The sequence below is a fragment of the Podarcis muralis genome, chromosome 3 (genome assembly GCF_964188315.1).
Source record: "Podarcis muralis chromosome 3, rPodMur119.hap1.1, whole genome shotgun sequence".
In the NCBI taxonomy this organism is placed as follows: Eukaryota; Metazoa; Chordata; class Lepidosauria; order Squamata; family Lacertidae; genus Podarcis; species Podarcis muralis.
Genome location: NC_135657.1, coordinates 78892020 through 78915573, shown reverse-complemented (window position 1 = coordinate 78915573; position 23554 = coordinate 78892020). Strand labels below are relative to the sequence as shown.

Below are 23554 nucleotides of genomic sequence, written 5' to 3'. Positions count from 1 at the left end.
GGGGGGCAGCCCAGTGTTTTTTGTGGACAAAAAAAACACAGATAAGCCGAGACTTGTGTGTGACTTCAGGGCCTTGAATGCAGTGTCGGAACCCCTGGCTTTCCCTATGCCCCGAATTGATGACATTTTGACCAGGGTAAGGAAGGGAAAGATTTTTACAAAGCTGGACCTGCGGGGGGCGTACAATCTGATACGCATAAGGAAGGGAGATGAATGGAAGACCACCATGTTCACCCCTTTGGGAGCCTTTGAATACCTCGTTATGCCCTTCGGTCTACAAGGAGGCTCCGCGTGCTTTCAAGCGTTTATTAACCACGTTCTGGGGCCTTTGCTCTACAAGAACTGTGTGGCCTTTTTAGACGACGTGTTGGTGTATTCGGAGGATGAGGAGCAGCATGTGAGGGACGTTCGAGAAGTGTTGGGCAGGCTGCAAGCCAACCAGCTGTGGGTGAAACTGGAGAAGTGCCAGTTTCATACCAAGGAGGTGGAATTCCTGGGGTACCGCTTGTCAGACAAGGGATTGGCCATGGATCCAGGCAAGGTCCAAGCGGTACTGGAATGGAAGACACCGAAGACCAAGAAGGATGTGCAAAGATTCTTGGGGTTTGGGAACTTTTATCGGAAGTTCATCAAGAACTTTGCCCACTTGACGGCGCCCATCACCGACTGCCTCAGCAGCAAGAAGAAATTTGTTTGGACGGCGGAGGCGGAGCGAGCATTTGAAGAACTGAAAAGGGCTTTCGCCTCGGAAGAACAACTTCTGCATGTGGATTTACGAAAACCCATGAGAGTGGAAACCGATGCGTCCGACCGGGCGGTAGGGGCGGTACTTCTTCAACCGGGGAGGAGTATGTCAGAGTGGAGACCGTGTGCCTTCTTCTCGCGGAAGCTGAATAAATCCGAGAGGAACTACACGGTGTATGACAGGGAACTACTTGCCATTCACGAAGCGTTCCGGAGGTGGAGACATTTATTAATTGGGGCACAACACAAGGTGCAAGTGTGCACCGACCACAAGAATTTAGAGTATTGGAGAACAGCTCGAGTGCTCAACCAACGACAAGTGAGATGGGCACAGGAATTCTCTAAATTCAACTTTGAAATTTGTTATGTGCCAGGTCCAGAAAACGTCAGGGCGGACGCTCTCTCACGCAAACCAGAGTATTGGGAGGGGGAGGGGGCGATTGAAGAGAGACATGTCATCCCTGAGGACCGCTGGGTGTGTGGGGCGGCGCTGGTGGGGCAACGAGAACTGGTAGAGGAAACGGAAAATGATGAATATGCCCAGGATAAGCTCAGAGGACTCAGGGGGGAGGGCGAGAGCCCCGAAGGTTTTGAGGAAAGAAATGGGGCATTGTATTACAAAGGGGCACTGTATATACCCGAAGGTGAATTGAGGGGGAGAGTACTCAAGCAGTTGCACGATAGCCCCACGGCGGGACATTTTGGGCAACACAAGACCATGTGGTTGGTTACCAGGGAATTCTGGTGGCCCAAGGTGAGGGAAGATGTAAGGGAGTATGTAAGAGGGTGTGACCAATGTCAGCGAGCCAAAGGGGAAAGACGGGCGCCGGCAGGGTTATTAGAACCATTACCCACACCAGAACGGCCTTGGGAAGCGGTATCAATAGATTTTATGACGGATCTGCCGAAGTCCAAGGGGAAAACAGCCATCATGGTAGTAGTAGACCTGTTAACAAAGATGTGCCACTTTGTAGCATGCTCACATGCAGTCACAGCGGAAGAAACAGCGAAGTTGTTTGTAGAACACATCTTTAGGTTGCACGGGGATCCCTTGAGGGTGATCTCAGACCGCGGCAAACAATTTACTTCCAGGTTCTGGAGGAAGCTCATGAGCTTGCTGCACGTGGAAGTCAATTTTTCAACGGCCCGGCACCCTGAAACCAACGGGCAGGCGGAAAGAGCAAATGGCATTCTTCAACAATATCTGAGGTGTTATGTCAATGACAGAGAGAACGATTGGGTCGAAAAGTTGGCGCTGGCAGAATTTGCCTACAATAATGCGGAGAATGTGTCCACAGGGATGAGCCCCTTTTTGGCTAATTACGGGTGTCACCCCAGGGCATTTCCAGGGGAGGGAGGGGAGAGATGGAGCGTTCCAGCGGCTGAACATTTTGTAGAAGAGATGGAAGCGATCCATCATCAGCTCCAGCTCAACTTAGAAAGGGCCAAGGCACAATATAAGAAGCAGGCAGACAAGAACAGAAGGGAAGGTGAAACCATAAGGGTGGGGGATCAAGTGTGGCTGTCAACCCAAGGGTTGCCGTTCAAAGGGGGTTGTAAGAAATTGAGGCCCAGAAGATTGGGACCCTTTGAGGTCATTCAGCAGGTCAACCCGGTGGCTTTCAAACTCCGGTTACCCAACCACATGAAATTGCACCCAGTGTTCCACAGGTCGTTACTGTCACCATACAGGGGGGGACGTGAAGGGGAGCACGTCAGGGGACCAGCCTTGGAAGAGAGGGAACGCAGCAACCATGTAGCGGAAATCCTCGATTCCAGGTGGAAGGGAAATCAGGTAGAGTATTTGGTGGCGTGGGAAGGGGAACCGGAGTCAGAAAACACCTGGGTGACTGCAGGGGAGGTCAATGACGAGGTTTTAACAGAAACGTTCCACCAAAGATTCCCTAGGAAACCACAGCCGGTAGAAAGGTTTAGGAGGGAGTACTTCGGCACCACCGACGAGGAACAGGAAATGGAAGGATTCACGGAGTCGGAGTTGGAAGAGGGAATAGACTCCGAAGACGAGGAGTATCGAGAGACGAGGGACAGTAGCAGGTGGAGGGAAGTGTTCGAAACTTCGGACGATGAGGAAGGTTCTTTCAGGGGTTTTACTTCCTCCCAGCCCGGAGGGGAGGAGACGGGAGGGGGTGAAGGGGGCCCTGGAGGGGAGGTGGATGTCAGGGAACTGCCATCGGAAGGACAGGAGGTGCAAAGGCTCCCTCAGGTTGAAAGAGACGGAGCAGCTGAAGAGGGAACCAGTAGGGGGCGAGCAGGAACTTCCAGGGAAAGTGAGTCGGAGGGGTGGCTCAGAGACGTTTCCAGCGAAAACAGTGGAGAGGTCTCAGGACCTCCTATAGGGACACCCACGCCTCGCCGGAAACTGTCACGCAGAGAGTCCAGAAGACGTGTTTCCGTGAAAGAGCTTTTATGTTGGAAACGTTTCCGAAAGCAACCACTTTCGGATTCTACTAGCGATTGACGCAGCCATGCCGGAGGGGCTCCGTCACAGGCAGAGGTTTGAAAACCTGATCAAACTCTGAGGGACTTGCATTTTACGCACAAGCAGCTCATCATCCCACCACAGATATGATCCATAAGACTGATTACTACATATATCACAGTATCTGCAATTCAAATTCCAGGCTGGCAAAAAGAACAGAACTTTGAGAAAAGGACAAATAATGCAATGCTGGTCTCCTGAGGAAGGCCAAATTCTTCATTCCAGTAGTAGCGGGCAATGCCCTCCCTGAGCCCTCATTTTGCTCCCCCACCATGTTGTTCTGTCAGGTGACACTGGTAGAGAGGAGCCCCACTGGTTCCAGCACGGCAGCCAGTAAACTACCACCAGTGGTTCTGCCACAATCAATCGCCAATAGAAAACATTTTGGTGCATTGGAGGCTTTTCAATCTGCTGATCCACCTCTGCCTGGAGCAATAACAGCAAAAAAAGGCACAAAAGCCTACCCCCCCCACACACACTTCTACCCTGGATGGCAGGGCCTCAGATGTGGGAGAGGATCTTCCACTCTGCTCCATACCTCCTTATCGTCAGACAGGTATAATCTGCCCATCATTCTAGTTTTCTGGCCCTGCAGTATGATTTGCTATGGTAAACCACAAAAAGGCGAGATGAGGACTTTCTGTTGAACTCTGTATCTGCTTTATGAAAATGTAAACACAAAGGATATCATTCACAAGGGCTAACAAACAAGGGCTTCTGATTGTGCAACAGGGCTTTCCCCTTTCCCCCTTGTGCCTCCTGAAATTACCTCGGGAGTAGGGGTCATAAGAATTCCCAAATCAGTGACCTGAATCAAAAATTTAGGTCAGTATTAATTAATTGGAAGTATCCTTCTCATTAAAGAAACGGCATCTCTTCAGGTGTGAAATTGGCATAGCAAGAAAAAGAGTGCAACTGCTGTTATGAATGAGTTGTGCCATTCTTATGGCTTTTGGCCCCAGCAATTACCAACTCTCTCACCTGTTTGTACAGTCATACCTTGTGTTGCATTAGGTTCATGTTGCGTCTTTTCAGCCTGCGAACACGGCAAATCTGGAAGTGTATACTTCCGGGTTTCGCCACGTGTGCATGTGCAGAAGCGTTCTGTGTGCTTCGCACATGTGCAGAAGCGCTCTATCGCGCTTCACGCATGCGCAGAAGCGGCGCTCTAGTTACGGACTTTTCAGGATGCGAACGGCACCCCAGAACAGATCGAGTCCAAAACTAGAGGTATCACTGTATATGTGACACTGTATATGTGAGTAAATACCAGTGGGCTCTAGCCTGCAAAGGCTTATGTCACAATGGAATTGTTAGCCTTTTTTGATGCCAGAAGACACTTGATGTTTTGGCTACAACAGACTAACATGGCTGCCCCACAGGAATTTTTCAGTAGTTTAAACAGTATCTGAAATGTGCAGAGCTGAAATCCGTTACTGAGGAGTTAATAAATTTGTGTCTAGTAGTTTGTCTGACACAAAGAATAATCGTTAAAATACCTATATCACACAAACTTGCATTAATTTTAAAATTCTTATATTTGCCTTGTGAATGAAAGCTGCTGCCTTGCACATTTCATAATGTCCTTTCATTATCTGAAGGAGAATTAGAGTATGTCACAGTCTCATAAAGGACATACTCCCCCCACCCCTGCAGCCTTCATTTGTTTTATTCCCTATTGTTTGCATACTATTTTGGGATCTGAAAATTACAATTTCTCCTCCTAATTTAGTCTTCTTCCATCTGGTGAACAATGATTGCGCCATTTTGAATAGAACTGAAATTATCAAGGATTTTTGTTCCACAAGTTCAGCTTATATAGTACATTCATGTGCCAAGCTACCTTTTCTCTGTATATCAATGGAACACAACACAACATTGTGAATATGCTTTGTCAGTCCACGCTAGACAAAAATTGTTATTTTAAAGCAGTCGCAATTCAGACTCAAGTTGTGAACTCAAATTATAACCAGTGTCATTAAAACATTGATGCTATTAAAGAAATTTAGCTGAGTATAAAGTCCTTGAAAAGATGTCCTTACTGAAGCAGGGCAGACATAAAATGCTGAGATATTGGACCAATTATTGCACTCACCCATTGCAGTGTTGTAGGCATTTGGAAAGCTTTTGTCTATCCGTTGTCTCATGAAGACCCAGCTATTGTTTTCAAACTTGCATTCTATAATCTTATTGTCATATTGTTTCAAGTCTTTTGTTACCTGTTTTATTAAACAAATAAATAAAAGTTTTACATTTGTCAAAGATGGGGGAAATCAAACATTTCTTTCTTAAGTGAGGATACTCAAAACTACCAATGCACATTTCACATAGTCATGAAACTTTTTTCCAACTTGTACAACATACAATGGACATTGCCCCATCCCACTGCCAGCAAAAGATGAAGGAGTTTTAGACAAGACCACAAAGTAGCTATTTTTGGTTCCTGCTAGCAAATACACATAAGGCTAGAAACAGTAGTACTGTCCAAATAACAAGGAAAAGACTGGACATCAACTCCCCACCACATCTCATAGGATCGCAAAGTTGGAAGGGCCCCCATCGACCATCTATTCCACCCCCTGCAATGCTGTTGAAATCGTTAAGAACTGCACCAGGTTATGTGGTAGGGGCATATAAGAGTTCATCTGCTGCAAAGTGAGCTCTGCCCTGAGAAAATGGAAAACTCCTGGATTCCTGAGTGGGCACATGTATCAACCACAGGCCCTCCAAAAGTCTCAGGAACATTCAGAGCACAGGGAAGAGACTGACCATTATTTGCCACCCAAACCACCAAATTTCTGTTGTTGCACCAGAAGATGAGACAGTAGGACATATGAGAGATCATATCCTGAGTAGATTTAATAGAAAAGTAGATCTCAGCATCATCAGCATACTAATGCCTTGTGCCCTGATGGTTGCTTCCAACAGCTTTATATGGATGTTAAATAGCACTGGGGACAGAATTGTGCCCTGTGGTACCCTGCAGCTTACGCTGCCAAGTTGTAGACATGCAGCCTTCCCAATGCTATTCTCTGGTAACAGTCATGCAGGTAGGAGTGGAGCCACCATAAAAGAGTACCTCCAACTTCCAAACCCATGAAGACAGTCCAGGAGGATGTCATAGTCCATGGTATCAAAAGCCACTGAGATATCCAGCAGCAGCAACAGCAGCAGCAGCAGCAGCAGGGTTGCACTCCCCCATCTCTCCCTCAAAGGAGTTCATTTGCCAGGGTGGTCAGGGCTGATTTCATGCCAAACTCGGTCTACTGTGATAAGTTCACTAGGCATCAATTGTTAAGATTCCTGCTCCGTGATTGCAGTCAAGGGATTATTGTCTATCACATGACGGTGTATGTTTTGACTCCACAGAGTGGGAAGTGACGGAGACAGGATGTTTATGTTATTGTGTTCCTTGAAGTGGAACTATTGTCCTTTTTTCTTTCTTTTTGCTATCTGATGAGAAAGAGGAAAGAGCTAAGTCAGAATGCTCCATGTGTATTGTACATAAATAAACGTAGATTAGCAAAATGCTGAGATACTGAGTTCTGTTACACGAACTGCGCAAAATCTGCGGATCCCTGAGTGTGCCAGTGTCTGTTGACATCGGTAACAGTGATGTTCGGGCTGAAGAAAGCTTTTGAAGCTCCTGAACAAACGACCAGGAGGAAGAGAACATGCCAGTCGGGCATGTGTCTCTACCAGGGTCCTACTCAAGTGTAGGATGAGCTCCTGACATCAATACCACTATGCCGGTGAACAATTTTGCCCTCGATGCCTAGTGAACTTATCACAGTAGGCTGGTTCCAGTGCCCCACTGACTGGGGCAGGTAGTACCAATTTTTAAACCATTCAAAAGAGCTCTGCTGGGTGGCTACTTGAGTATGTATGTGGACCTTTTTCTGCTTCCATCATCACTATGTGATAGTTGTGGTTTTGCATTCTATCACTGTTTGATTGGCTCCAAAGTTTTAAAGCTGTAGTTGCAGTGGTCATGAATTGTGCCAACAATAACTCCAAGGGGTTATAATGAAGGCACACAGGGGGCTACAGGCAGCAGGAGCGGGAGAGGAAGGGGAAGTTCTGTTGCACACATGGAACTCAGTGGTGTGAACTGAACTTCAGTGTTGGATACAACGCTAACTGTTTTAAGCTATAAATACTGCAGACTAGCAATGAGATAAGTGGATCAACCTGGCACTGAACCTTAGCAGTGTCAGCATGCCCCTGGTTTCAAAGCCTCAATGCATTATACTTCCTACCTTGTACCATTCTACCATTCCCCCCCCCCCCTACTTTCTTTCTGCTCTGAAAATTCCCCTGGTATCTTTACATATCAAATGTCTGGAGTACTCCACAGGCTTTAAAAAAAAATCATTCATTACTTGCCAACCAGAGACAGATATATTCCCAAAAAATATTTTACTATTAAATGATTCAGAGAATCGCTTAAGCTCACTAACTTCCTTTTTGTTTTGCGCACCATACTCTATGCATGTTATTAGCCACTGCAAAATTTCTGAGTAACTATGGCAACTCCACTTGTTGAGAACATTTCATTTTTCTTAACAAGAACTTTGTTATGATTGGGTCCATCGCCACTTGATGAAATATTTGCTGTGCTGCAGTTTGAAAAAGGAAGAGTCTAGACTGAACAGTGTATTTCAGAAGTATTTTTCCTCACCAACAAACAATAATGAATATTTCAATTTCACTAGCAATCGTTTTTATCTATATTAGCTATCAACACACAAGTAAATAGAGGATTTTGCCGCTGAATAATGTGAGCATTATTTTGTTCCGAAAGTGTGTTACAAACTTCCACATCATTTTTTGTAGGGTATAGCTTATTATCGACTTCATTTCTGACTAAAATTGTACATGATGCACAATTGAGAGTCTGGTATAAAATGTTGTTTTTCTTCCCTTAGTTCTGCTGGCCAAGTTTCCTCCACCCCAAAGAACCAAAACAGTAATTTACTCAGCAGGTATTAGGATGGCTAAATTGATTTCTGAAAAAGGAAACTGTGGAACTTTATTTTTCTAGGAGAGGTGATACCATGAGAAGCGTTTGGCTTTTACACAGCCATGAAGTTACTACAAACCCAGTTTTGTAGAATCATTCTCATCTTGCTTGCTTGATTAACTCCCTGGTGTGTCTATCTTTCCTTCTCAGTAATCCTCCTTTGTACAGAACATTACACATTCCTCTATGTGTGAGGAAAGCATTTTTCAAACAGATGTTTCGCAACCATGGACTCAGCTAGCATAAAAGTCACACTCAGGAAAATACAACATCCTTTTCTAATCCACAGTGAATATGTTTAAACACAGGAAGAAACTTGAGGCTGTGTAATGACTTGGAAATGAATATTAACTGGTAGTGGCTGCCAAATAAATTTGGTATTTATATACATTTTTTCCTGTTGGAGCAGGAAAAGGTTGTTAGTGAACCACCTGCTTGATGGAGAAAGAAGGGGGTGAGGGAAGATATTCTGCAGCAGCCAAAGACTTTCACAAACTAGAACTCTCTGTAAGGCTTCGTTGTTGATCATTCTTGCAGTGTTCACAGGATGAGAATAGCAGAAAATTATGTGGTTGCTCTATTTGACTGTGACAATTAAGCAGTATTAACTATCTTATGTACTAACTTGCTTGGCCATTCATTAGCAATCTGGAAGACAAATCTTTCCAGAAAATGCTAACATCTGCCAGTGCAATGGCCTAAATCCATTTTCCCAACAGAAACTGCTGATCAGTTTAAAACAATAAAAAGTTCCCATAATTACTCTGAACATGGAAGGAGGGATGGGGAGGGCAAGAATAAACACTGGGCTAATTATACCCTGTATCATTTTAAGTGACTGCTATCTACCATATCACTCACTTATTTTGCAAGCAGTAAAAGCAAGCAAGGTGATAATAATAGGTTAACGGTATAATTCTATACATGCCAGTCTAAAGAAAGTCTCAGTTGAATTCAACTGGCTTACTAGTACCTAGTAAGCAGGTATAGGATTGAAGCGACTACTGCATGATAAACCTAGTGGGAAGACAAAGTGATGCATGGTCATTTGTACATGTTCAGAACCACTTCAACCTGCCCTTTTGCACAGGGAGGACAATTAGACCATTCCCACATGTCTAAGTTCTAGTGATTAAAAACTACCTGTATAGCAGGACACATTCAAATTGTGTGCTACTACACTGCTATATTTCCTTCAAAAAAACATGAAGCAGATTGGGTCTTCCATTTTGCTAAGGGTTCTTTCAGCTGCAGAAGAAATCTGAGCAATTCTGTTAATTTATTTTCAAATAATTGGATTTCCATTTACTTCATCCTGCATTTATCTATTCGATGAGAGCAGAACGATCACTGTATGAGCTACTGCTGGTCCTGCAGTGGTGATACACATCTAATGGAGCCAGAACTGGTAAGGCTAGCAAACCTGCATTTCTGGGATAGCGTTACCATACTAAAACTGGGAGGATTCGCCTCACAAATCCTTCTTAGTAGCACTGAATTGACATGCTCTCATCCACTGAAAAGTACCTCACACAATGTTGAGGAGGACTAGGTTCACACAACAATAATCTCAATAATGTCAGAGCTCCTAGTAACTAATGAAACACATACTTGGCAGGAATAACTAAACAGACATACAACCCTTTAGCTGCCTAACAGGCTTAAGGCTAATGACAATCAATTAGAATGTTGTCCTAAAATATCCTAAAATTGTTCTTCAAATTGCCCCTGGCCTAAAAATTACAATTGTTCAATACTGACCATAAGACTACATGGCTACAAAAATTAAGATGAGGATTTTCTTTGAAGCAAGGACTACCATAAGCAAAACTACCATCAATTTTAGTAAAAATTACCTCAGGTTCTGTGAAGAATCAGAGCCAGTGTGGTATAGTGGTTAGAGTGTTGGACTGTGGCCTGGGAGACCAGGGTTCCTATCTCCACTCAACCATAAGGCTCACCGGATGACCTGGCTCCAGTTACTATTTCTCAACCTTATCTACCTCATAATGTTTTCGTGAAGAGGATAAGATAGGGAGGGGAAGATGCTATATGCCACATTCTGCTCCATAGAGGAAATGTAAATGTAACAATAAATAAGTATGTGTTGTTATTAGAATGGCTGCAATTCACCCAAAGTTTAGCAGTTTTCTTCATGTGTAGAGAACTTCACCTAGTTAACTGTCCACACTATTTCCTACAAGAGCAATGCATCTCTTACCATACCTTTTATACAAAAAGGGATCTAAACTAGCTTATGCAATATATTTCAGTTTAGGGGAACAAAAATTAATATTATAAAAGTGAAATAATTCTACCATGGTTAGGCCATGGTTTAGCTTAGCCTGGTTTCCCGACTAGGACTCAAGGTTATGCTCTCTTCTAACTAACCATGAGCATTTGTAATTTAAAAAGATATATAATTTAATTAGAAAAATTTGAAATAGGAAATCAAGATTGTGGCTTTAGGGTTGCAGCTTTAATGTATCAACCCAGTAGTAAACAGGATGGATTTCTATCCTTTTCAAGAAAAAATCATCCACAAACAGAAGGAATAAGCAGAAGAATTAGTGTTGATTTCTTCTATGAAATTATAGTTCAAAGACATATTTAAAAAAGAAATTAAATCTCTCCCACTAACACAGGAACAGGTAAACTACTATATGATACGTCTGCAATCTACCGGGTATAGGGTGATATATAAATTCAATAAATAATAATAATATTCACTAATGAATCTCTTCACCTGCAAAACATCTGCCCTTTACTCTTATACAAGATCATTTTAGTCAGCTAAATTGCTGCTTCTACTCACTATGATCCGTCTTTGTGATTTACTGAGGTCTTAGCCTAACGGCAACTTCATTAATTATTTTTTAAGGGTACACATGAACACATTACCAATTAACATGTCCAACTCATGCATTATATTCAGAATTTGTCAAGGAAGATGGACAGGTTTCAGTTTCCTTATGAGTATGCTTGATGTTTGCACTGTAGAATAGGTGAAATTCCCTTTGTAAAGTTTGTAGAATAACTATATATCTTTAAAAAGTCAGTCATCACACATCAGCAAATGATATGAATCATAGGCTGAAGCAGGGAATAATTAACACGAGTAGTTTGGCACTTATTCTTAACTTACTAACATACCATAAAACAGTGAAATGCTAGGTATCTGAAATAGTACTTTTCCACTCTGCCTAGCTTCTAAACAGCTAGCTTTATCCAAGTTTTAAAAAAATTCAAATGAGAATTTAACACTGGGAACAATTATGCTAATACTGCCAGAAAATGTGTTTGCTTTGTTAAATTGAGCTTCAAAAGCATTTCAATTGAGCACACATTTGTGATTGCAAGTAAGGCCTATTCTTATACCATTCAAAATGTTTACTTTATTACAGCTTATTACAAATATGCTGTCTAAAATGCAACAGCATGACTCTTCAATTTCTAGTCCATAATTTTATGATAATTGCGTGTAATAATATGCATGGGTCGACTTCTATGCCTAACAAAGCCCCAGATTTGTGCGATAGGAGCTCTGCTTTCCCCATAGCACAATATTCCCTATATAGGAACATTCTTCAATAAAAAGAGGAAGATTTAATCACATATTTTCAGTTTCCTTTATATTCTCTCATCTGGGTTGCGGCACACTAAAAGAACAAATGTGATCTCAAAAGGCTAATTATGGTATATTTCCAATAGCCAATGTTGGCAACTGAGAAATATGTACTTTATTAAATACCTAGTCACATAAACGTTACTAGGAAACAGATCAGGAACAACTGCAGGCTTATTATTTCAAAATGATACCATCTGAAGGCATATATTTCATTCAGCCAAGATGCAAATTATATTTTATGAGCTGAATTTCCATTTCACTCTTGTATTTTAAAATGTTTTGCCATTTTTGCCTTTGGCTTGCTCATGAAGCCATGGCATTTTTCCCCATCATTCTGAGAAAGTTTTCCTATATTATGCTCTTCAAACTAGAATATGAAAAGCAAAGCTGCTCTTACATCAGAGGATCCACACAGGCAGGAAGCCTTATGAGTGTTTCAAGTGCCAGTTGTCATTCAGGCACAGGGAGGGCCTGAGCTTTCCCAAGAGAAAAACCCTACGGGTGCAACGACTGCAGGCCATGGTTCCACAGCAGTTCAAGCCTCATTCACCACAAGGAGACTCGCCATAAGAAGCCCTTTGGGTTTACTAGCAAGCTGGCCACCTACATTGCTCCACACAGGCAATGGGGCAATGGGATAAAACAAGGAAGAGAAAAAACAACACTGCCTTGGGTGGTGAGGGAAAGCTTCTGCCACATATTGCACCAGAGCAGCCACAAAGATGTTGGACACCATGAACTCCAAATTTCGGCTCACCTGATTCCTGCAGAAAAGACTTATTCTCTGTGGCTCCGTGGCCAGAAACACAAATGCACTGCCTGCACCTGAGGACTAGCAACTTGAAGCAGCAAATGCTTCACAGCAGGGTGGGAAACCTGTAGCCCTCCAGGTGTTGCTGGACTGCAGCTCCCATCATCCCCGGCCACTGGCCACGCTGGCTGGGGTTGATGGGAGTTGGATTCTGACAGGGTCTGTGGGGCCACCTGTTCTCCATCTGCACAGCCATGGACTTTAGCTACATGGTAGTTCTTGGAGATGGGAAGAAAAACAATTGAGTGCATCTTACTGCGCAGATTTAATTCTAATAGACTTCCCAATATTTTCCTCAAGAGGCAAAAAATGGACAAAATATGTGCAGTTATATTTTTTGGGAGATGGGTGCTAGAAAATAGGGATTGCCTCTGAAGGGTGGGGCCAGAAGCCCAAAGTGGGTGGGGCAACATATGTGATTCTTTTTAAAAAACAACAACAACCTTTTTTATTTAAATCATTAAAACAGCAAAATCATAGATTCTAACAAATAAGGTACAGTAATGTAACTGAAGGCACCCATTTACAAATGCTAATGGCATTACAACGACTGAAAGCAGCATAAGATTGAACACCATTAAACCTGGCTAAATGGCTAATTAAACAATCTATAGCCTTTTAAACTGGGGGTATTTTTTTGTTTGTTATTATGTTTTGTATTTTTGTGTTTTTATACTGTAAACCATCCTGTGATCCTCAGATGAAGGGTGGTATAGAAATTTTAATGACGTTGACGATGATAATAATAATAATAATAATAATAATAATAATAATAATAATAATAATAATATGGGTGTGTACTTTTAAGTCCTTAATTTACATGCCAATACATGCACCTGGGGTGCTTTTAACTATTTGGTGACCTAATAAACCAAGGTTTAAACAATCATCTGTCAGAGATCTCAGCTTAAACTATGTTTAATGTTAACCATGGTTTAGAGTTGTGTGCACAGACCAATATATATGTGGAGTTAGGATTTTTTGTCGCAATATGCTTCACTTTGCACTAGTATGGAACTGCATTTGCTATTTTGTTGCCTAGTCACCCAGTTTGGAGAAATTCATTTGGAACACTTCACAATATCTCCCTGCACACACATTTTTGCTTTTTTAAAAAACCAGCCTAAATGATTTGGTGTCATCTGTAAACTTGGTCACTACAATGGACCAAATGGATTGAAGGTGACTTTCATATAGCATTTTGAGACTGAGGCATAAACTAAAATGCCTCCCATAGAAACCTGTATCAGCCCCCAAATGCAAGTTTGCAGCTCTACAAATCAGCAAGAACCGCAACATTCCAAGAAAGCAATAAAGCTCATGAATGTTTGAAAACATCCACCTTCTGAAGTACTGAAGAATATATACATCCTAAAATGTTTTACAAATGTTACATTGCTAATATATTCCATGGCTGAGAAAGTTTGGCAAATATTTTTTCCCAACTTTGTTAGAGATACAACTAAGCAATCACAAGAGGAAGTGAAACAGAAACAAAACAATTAGTAGTGAATATTATTGCAACTAAGGCAACAATACAGTGTTCACTGCTTCGGAATATGTTATCGATGGCAAAATAATTGCACTGAAAGAGTTTTACCAACACACACACACAGACAGTTCAGTTCTCTTACCTTAATTTGTGCAAAAGGAGTGTCTAAACTTCCAACATAAAGCAGTCCAACATTCTGCGGAAGAAGCCTAGAAAAGAAAATGCATTTTAAGAAATGTCTATTCAGAGTCACATGCCTTGCTAAGAGCAGTAGAAATGACTAAATACACGTAATAAAAGCTGGTTTCTTAATAATACAGTACTCCTGTTGCTGAAAGCAAGTAATGCAACAGTAAATCAATAATATGTCCAAGACATTTTTAACAACAAGAACCTCAAAATAATGACGCGTGCATACATACGTGTACACACACAAACACACACACAATCAACACACTGGAAAACATTTTTTTTTCCCCTTCTCCCCTGCCCAAACTGTTCTGGGGGGTTGAGGAACCCTCTGGAATACAACTGAGGGGCCACAGGGGAGGAGGAGGAGGAGTCCTGTTGCACAAGGCAGGTGTTGTCCACTGTCATCAGCCCATATGCTGATTCAGAATGCACAAGATGTTCTCTCTTATTTTGGTGAATATTCCTGCCTCATGAAGTCTCACAAGTTATCTAAAAATTAATACTATAGACCAGTGCAGCAAATGTCTGAAATTGTATAACTTTATCTGCATCATTAGTTACATTTTAGTTTCTTACCTGTATCAGTAAACATGCAGTACAATTACAATGCTAACATTGACATAGATACAGTATTATAGGTTTATTACAACCCAATCAATATTAGCTACTCAGCCTGAAAGCATTAATTCTTTATCCAGTTTCTAGCTACAAACAGAAATTTCTTTGCCAAAGCAAAAAACCATAAAAACTCCATATCAACGTATTTTTTTTTGTCTAGTTAGAATAAGCTTGCCTCTGTAGATTGCAGAAGTACCATTTTAGCACTAAGTCATCTCTAAAACTTTGGATGCTTTATTTGTTTAGTCACTCTCATAGTAATACAGTCATTAGGACAGTTTAGAATATTTTCCCAAACAGTAAGAAAGACTGTTTGGGAAAATAGTCTAAACTGTCCTAATGTAAGAAGTTGCATATTTTTGGCAAAACAAGCACCAGGCATCATTTAAGTCCCATTTAAAGATCTATTATTTCAAATTACTTCACAAATTGAATACTGTAAAGTGCATCAAGTCAGCAGTCGATGTTCTAATGATCAACATTTCAAGATAACTTAAGGTTTGATGGACTTCTGCAGAGGGCAGTATTTTCCTGAAAGGGCGCATTTTTGCTGAGCATGTTTTGTATGAGTGTTTTATTCAGCAATGCAAAGCATAATATTAAATAGTTTTTTTTATGAAAAGTAAACACAAGGTTTACTTCTCAGTTACAATGGTTGCCTCTTCAGTTTAGGGCAATGTTCACAGGAGATGAGCATGAACACTTGAGGTTTTTAACAGTTCAAGTTTAAGGGAAATTGCAATATCATTGTTTATTATTGATAAACATAGGACAGGTGTTCATTGTTATTTATTTAGATGCACCCCTGGGGAGTCGCAGGTTGTTAACAGGAAGCAAATGAGTATGTGTCATAATTAGGGTGGACATTGCCCAGATGTTTTCTGCAGCACTTTTTTAAATGGTTTAGTATCGCCATTTGAAGTCATTTGAATATTTTCTATAAATATATGCCACTTGGTTAACCTTTTGGTCAAAGTTATTGTTTCATTTTTATTACAGGTTGTGAAATATGTGAAAAAGGATGCCTAGATAATCCTGTAGCATGTTCTTACCTGCAATTGACAGATTTCCTATAATGTGTCGAGCATTTTGTTTCGCCTATTTATAAATTATTCAAATAATTGATCTTCTCTTATTCCTTTGGGATATGATTGCGCAGTCTAATCGCCACTGCTGTTAGATTCCCCTCACCCCCCCAGTGAACTCTCAATTCTCTCTCTCCATTTCATCTCTTTGTAAAGTTGTTTTTATCCAGTTGGGGATTGGGGATATGGAAACGATTCATGGGGTTTCCACAGTATTTAAAAGTGACTTTGGACTGACACATTTCAATTCCTTTGCCTCCTCTCTAGTTTATGAATGAGATAATAAAAAATGCTTTTGAAAAACAGCATTTGAAATCTTCCGTATCCTTGTACATTTTGGAAGTATATTCTAATATCGTCCCTTTCTCCTGTCTCCCATGACTCAATACTTTATTCATACTTTATTCATACTAATTTATACTTTATTCATCCTAATGGCTACGTCCTCATAGTTTATATTATTCTAATCCAGACCTTTTCCCCTCCTCAGTACAAATGTATCAAGGTAAATATGTTTGTGCATATGCAGTCCAAAAAAGCTGTAGGCTTTGGCTGCAGTATTGAAATAAGTCGTTTTGCTATCTGTAGCTCTGCCTTTTGTGTAAGTAAAGTATTGTTGCAACATAATCCTCTGCACAACTTCTTCAAATGCTACCTTACCAAACACCAGTCTTGTATATATCCACTTGGCAGCACACTCAGTACATGTAACAATTGCCTTGTGAATCGTTTGTTTTTAAGGCCTTGTTTTAACTTGCTGTTGCTATCCCTATTGGAAGCATGCTATTTTTGTTATCCAAACTCTGGTCCGCTTTCTCCACTAGCCTGTGCTGCTCCAAATTTACAGAAAGTGTTATGATGTAATATGTGTCATTTTGGAACAGATTCTTAGGTAAGAAGATGGTATTCCAGGGCAGGGATTGAGAAAAAGAAACACAAAATTTGAGAAGCTAGTGGAGGTGAAAATTCTATTAAAGCAAATAGAGCATTTATATTAGGGTTGTCATGCCACTCACGCAAGGCCTTCCAGCTGTGCAACCAAACTTCCCCTCCCTCTCATCTCCCCATACCCCCTCTCCCCAAATCTACTCCCAATGGATGAGGAAAACCCCATTGGGCTGTGTGAGGCTGCTGCTGGGCAAAACCTTGCTGGGCAAAATCTTGCCAAAATCGCACAAGAACTTGCAAAGTGTGCAAATCCTGCCTGAAATCAGCACTGATGCTGGTGCTGGGATGGGCTGTGCAGATGGGAGAATAGTATAGGATCGTGACACCCCCTTCCCATTTCCTGTCTTAATAAGGCTTACTTGAGTTTTCAAATCTTGGACAAAGCAGCTTTTTATAAACTCATTTTGTTCCACATGCAATGACAAGGATGATCACTTTGAATTTAGGGGTGCTTAAAGCATCTAGGAAACCTATCTCTTTCAATTCAGTTGGAAAAATATGGAATAAACTGCTATATTAGCATTACAACAAATATACTTCTAAGTTTACTATGCTTAACCATTATGCTTTCAATTAGATAAGGAACAAAAGAGAACAATTAAAACTGAAATCCTACATTCACTAACCAGGAAGAAAGGCCCATTGAACTCAATGGATATATTTCCAAGTAGACACATAGAGAATTACACTGTGAGATGCATGAAAAATAATTTCTCCAAACACATGTAAACAAATAAAATGCACCTATCAGATGGTGCCTGATAACTGATTGTTCAGTTTGGTACCATAATGACCTCATTGCACTTGATTGAGGATTTCTACTTAATTTAAATTATTCATGATCAAACTACAAAGAAATTGCCTTGTCTACCTCAGACATTACCCCAAAGATCTAACTCACACTGGATAAACATTTTCCATCTTTATCTTTTGCTTAAAAACTGTTCAATGAGATAATAATTCATATTTCACTTGACCAATTAAGATTCCCTTCTCAATATTATCAGTGAGTATCATAAGTAATCAGCCTTTAGGGTATTCACAGTATTGTGCATTCCAATTTGTTTCACACCACTGGAGCAAAACAATTTACATTCCTCATTGCAGAAAGACTCCAAGACGGCATTAATTCCCCTTTCCAGCTAAATGCTGGTCCAACCAGGTCACTTGCTCTGCTCTGGGATGCTATAAAAGCAGTAATTTGTGGCCTGTGTATTAATAATGTTGGCATGCCAAAACAAAAACAAAAACTTTGGGAAATGGCAAACTCAGCTCAATTAAGGATATAATGCATTTAGAAAATAAGCATTAAAATACACAGGCAGTAAAAAGTCATACCCTAATCCATTGGGGAAATGTACATTTTTATTCTATTTGATCTATAATCTATCTATCACTGAATCATTAAATTATAGCATGAGCAATACAGATAGAAACCCATTTAAATCCATGGCACAGCCCATACCCCTACATTAAGAAAAACTTGTTTTCTTTAAAAGGACAATGAAAACGAAAAAAAGAGTTATTGAGTGGCTAGTCACTAAAAACATGCACTTTCAGAAATGTACAGGCTATAACTAAATCTGATACTTTGTAGGAACCTGTTTAAAACTATAAGATGAAAAAGAAAAATGTGTTTTTATAAGCCCAATTTGGCATCAGATGTTAAAATCCTAAATTGATTAGTATAAAATAAACCTTTTCCCCATCTGAGTTAGAACAAAAGGAAAGGTACTTTAAAAAATGTTAAAGATACTTAAATTGTTGGTACCTCCATCTAAGAAGGTGAAGCATACCTTCCATACTAGTGGGGGGGGGGATCATTCTCCCAAAACTATCCAACATTTGTCCAGTATGTCTGGAAATTCCACATACTCAAGACTGATTTGGTTGCATTCTTCACTGTCTCTTCTGCTTGATTATACATTGCAGTAGTGAACAAAAATGCTAACAGGTTGTTTACTGATGCAAGTTCAGTAGTCATCTATGAGGTAGTACTTCTGCCCTTCTCTTGAGGGGAGAGAGTTCTCCTTTTATACATGCCTCAAGAGACAGACGACATGAACCTTTCTGCTCAGTTCCTACAGGATGTAAGACTGCACGGAATGACCACTCAAAGATCATCACTTGCAAGGAAGAAGTTGTTTTTCTTCTTTGAGTGAGAAGTCCACAATTGGAGCCTTAGATGCCAGATCCCGGGGTTGAGTTCCAAACACTACTATGTGTAGGCACAGAACCATATTATTATGCCTTTGTCATGGCAAAACTGGTTCCTGGTAATTCTGTAATATTTTGCAAAATATAAAGGTTTGCAGTGCTTGAACAGAAGCAGAAATTCTGCAGCAATAAACGATTATTTATCAACAATTACTGTTTGATAAGTTTTGTAAAAGAAAATTATTATCAAATAATTAAAACTAGCTGGTTACAACGTTAAACATTCACATTAAAAAGTGAAGTTATTCCAGTTCCTATATTACATACATATATGTAGTTTAGCTCTAACAAAGACAAGCATATGATTTTTAACACTCATAAGAACCACTATGCAAGATCATCTGTATCCTTCTATGACAAACTTGCAGTTATTAGGCTAGCTTATTCCTACCACTGCCATTATTTTAAAGAAACTGACAGTTTCTTTCTTCCTTTCCCTAATTTGAATGAAATATCTACCACATAACTCTGCCTTTTCATCACGTCAAGGTACACACCTGATTTTGGCAGACCAGAATACAACTTTTCTAATTTTAAGACAAGCAAAAAAAGCTACTCGGGATATTGCAATTTTAGCAAACGTAAGGATCTGTGATCCCTATACACGACCTCCCCCAAAAGTTTATTAAACAAGAGCATTTTTTGCATAGCTCTAGAAGAGAATGAGCAGATTCTTTGCTGCTCTAGCATATCAAATGTTAAAATGATGAGCCCCTCCACTCACACTTTCAAAGCACCTTCCCATAATTATTACAGAATGCTTCTTTGTGCCCATCCATTGAAGCCGAGTGCAACTATCCACCCTTTCCCAATCCTTCCTTGTGCCTTGGGAAGTCCAACTTAAAGCCACTGGCAGGGCTTGAAAAGAAATCCACAGAGCCTAATGCAATATCAGAACTAAATAAATAAATCACTATTCCATGATTGCCTTTCTACCCTCATCCTGAAGAAGAAGTGAGGAAACTTTTTCAACCTGGGGGTCACACTCCCTTGTGGCTGACCTTGTGGCATGACAAAAGCAGGCAGGGCAAAGTTTGTGACTTTCCCCTTTTCTCTGCAAGCTTCTGTGTTTGCTGGGTGTGCCTCTACCTCCTCTTTAAGCTGTCGTGGGTTAAACCACAGAGCCTAGGACTTGCCGATCAGAAGGTCAGCGGTTCAAATTCCCGCGACGGGGTGAGCTCCCGTTGCTCGGTCCCAGCTCCTGCCAACCTAGCAGTTCGAAAGCACGTCAAAGTGCAAGTAGATAAATAGGTACCGCTCCGGCGGGAAGGTAAACGGCGTTTCTGTGCACTGCTCTGGTTCGCCAGAAGCGGCTTAGTCATGCCGGCCACATGACCCGGAAGCTGTACGCCGGCTCCCTCGGCCAATAAAGCAAGATGAGCACCGCAACCCCAGAGTCGGTCACAACTGGACCTAATGGTCAGGGGTCCCTTTACCTTTATCCTCCAGATAGGCTTGTTTTTTTCCAGTGTAAGAGCTGTGGTAGCTTTCCCTTTGTGAGCCTTGCTGTATTTGCTGGCATTGATGATGCAGCTACTCAAAAGTCGCTTTCTAAATTTGGGTCTGTTAACCTGGCACAAGGGAAAGCTTTGTAAGAGAAAACTTGCGGATGGGGTGGGGGACTGCTACAGCAACACATAAAATTGCATTGCTGCTTGGAATTAAGCATATGCTTCCTCATGGCTAGAAATTATTTGGAACCTACAAAGAGTCTGAAGAATTGCTAAAGAGGAATCTTGAAATAACTCTGGTCTCACCCAGCTTCTTCATCCGCAGCCCACTTGCCTGCAACACACCTAATAGTACACAGTCCACTTATATATAAAAATGAGGCTAAAAATAAGATGAATGGGAAGAGCTTACATACCCTTCTCCACCAACTCTTGTTATTTTTAGACGAAAATCCACCGAATTCAGACTGGGTGGCTTCCATTTCAAAATGTCATCACATCGTCCCGGCTTGTATTTCTTAAAAAAAAAAAGAATAAAAATTAAAGGAACGTTGTTTTGTTTTTAAGCCAGCATTTGATAGCTTGTCAGATATTTCAGAATGGCCATGTCTGTACTGTAACATCCCAAAATTCATGACTGGTGCTTTAACATGAAGCAGAAAGTAATCAGACCTACTAGAAGATGGCACCATGCTATATGGGATTTTACAAGCCTCTTCTGTAAAATATATGTTGCCCCTATGATTCTTCTTAATCTGCTAACGGGGATATTTGGGGATCAGTGCACACAGTTGTCATGTGGTCCAAACGGTCAGATGTACTAAATGAATTAATGAAATGGCTGAGTTGCCCTCGCCTTGCCAAACCCATTAAGTCACTAAGCAAACCTGGTATGGCTAACGATGGATGTTTGTACCTTTATCCCAAAGCTGGTTTGTTATAAATGTAACACAATATGCAATTCAGAAAGGTAACAGGATAGTAAAACACACAAATTATATCTTCTAAAGATAAGAATCAGCTTTCATAACATTGTGATTATTTCAAACTCTTGCATAAGTGTGTCAAAATAGGGATGGAAGTTTGAAATTCAACCAAGTCTAGGAAAAAAAACATTCATGTCATAAGGCAAGCTGAAATTGGGTGGGGAGAATAATTTTGCAAGCATTTTTGCCGTTTCAGGGAGGAGTCATGAAAGTGACTGGAATACTAAGCAGTGACTGGAATACTAAGCAGTGTATGCATAAAGTTAAAACTCAATTACGATTTCATAGGACACAATGTGAATTACTGTAGGAAGCCACACGTCAGTGTTTCAACAGCTCTGGCTCTAGCAACAGCTTCCTCAGTAACACCCACAGCAGTTTTGACAACAACCACCACCTTCCTGCATGGGAACATGAATACACCTATAACCAAACACACCAAAATGTAGGTTAATGGAACAGAATACTCTTGGAGGAGCCACACGTGAACACAAAAAGAGCCCTGCTAAAGCAGACAAAAGGCCTACCTAGCCCAGAATCCTGTTCTCCTAGTGGCAATCTATATGCATATGGGAATCCTGAAAGCAGGAAATATGCACAACAATACTCTTCCTCATTTGTGCTCCCCAGCAACTGGTATTCAGTGACATATTGCCTCCAGTCCTGGAGTTTTCCACAGCTATCATGACTAGCAGCCACTGATAGCCATTCTCCATAAATTCAAACCCAATTCAAAGTGCTTAAATAGCTCAGGACTGCAATACCTCAAGGACCACCTCTTTCCATATGAACCTACCTGGACCTTCAGACCATCATCTGAGGCCCTTCTTTGTCTGCCTTCTCCTAGAGGTCTAGAGGGTAGCAACACGAGAATGGGCCTTCTCTGCAGTGGCTCCCTGTATGTGGAATGCTCTCCCCAGGGAAGTTCACCTGGCGCCTTCATTATATACCTTTAGGTGCCAGGCAAAAAGGTTCCTTTGTAACTAGGTCTTTGGCTGATTTGATTGACACCCTATGCCCTTTTAAAATGTGGGTTTTTTAGGGGGGTTATTAGGTTGTTTATATTTTGATTATGTATTTTGTGGTTTTATATTTTGATTTTGTTCTGTGAACTGCCCTGAGACCAGTGGGTATAGGGTGGTATATATATTCAATAAATAATAATAACAATAATAAATTTGTCTAAAACCATTTTAAAGCCATCCAACTTGGTGGTCATTATGTCATCTTATAGAAGTGAGCTTCCTAGATTAACTGTGAGCTAGTTACGTGAAGAAGGTTAATGAAGTGGTTTCAGTTACTCAATTTCTTTACTTTTTATGTATGAAGCTTTATGCCCCATCTAAAAAAGAGTATCTGGAAAAGGTATGAAAAACAAGGAACTCAAACGAATGTCTACCTTACAACGAAAAAATTTATTTAGAAAAAAGATGGCTGGAATTGGGAGAGGGGAAATCATGATATATCACGATTGCATGATTATAGAAGTGGGAAACAGATAAAGAAACTTATCTTCCTCTCTCATCATATTCAGACTCATTTCTCCCACGCAACAGAAGAAACCAAGGAAGTGAACCAGAGTTTTCATAAGCAAATCCCATTGGCTGCAATCTCAAGGTCTGCATGGCTCTCAAAGTAAAAGTTATGCAAGCTGCTACTTATACTTCCTCTCCGTACAAAATATGGAAATCTGTAGGTAGAATCTTGAAGCAGTATTTGGCAGAGCACCTTTATAGAGATTTGACTGCAGCTGTCATTATGGGCATGTTCTTGGTGAGTGGCTGAAATAGCCACAGGTTTTTCTTGCATTGGGAAAAAGCCTATGAACCTCCCTGCCACTTTTGCATTAAAAAAACAAT

At 40.9% G+C, this 23554-nt stretch overlaps 1 protein-coding gene across 3 annotated transcripts in view; it reads right to left on the bottom strand.

Moving 5' to 3' along the window:
• The window catches only part of RNGTT (RNA guanylyltransferase and 5'-phosphatase), a 123463-nt gene that overhangs the window by 4575 nt on the left and 95334 nt on the right, over positions 1-23554 (bottom strand). For all 3 annotated transcript variants that reach the window (XM_028722948.2, XM_028722947.2, XM_028722949.2), the window contains 3 exons: positions 21126-21226; positions 14341-14407; positions 5340-5463 (listed from right to left, as the gene is read on the bottom strand). In XM_028722948.2, coding sequence (XP_028578781.1) covers positions 5340-5463; positions 14341-14407; positions 21126-21226 — 292 coding nt within the window. The remainder of the gene's footprint in view (positions 1-5339; positions 5464-14340; positions 14408-21125; positions 21227-23554) is intronic.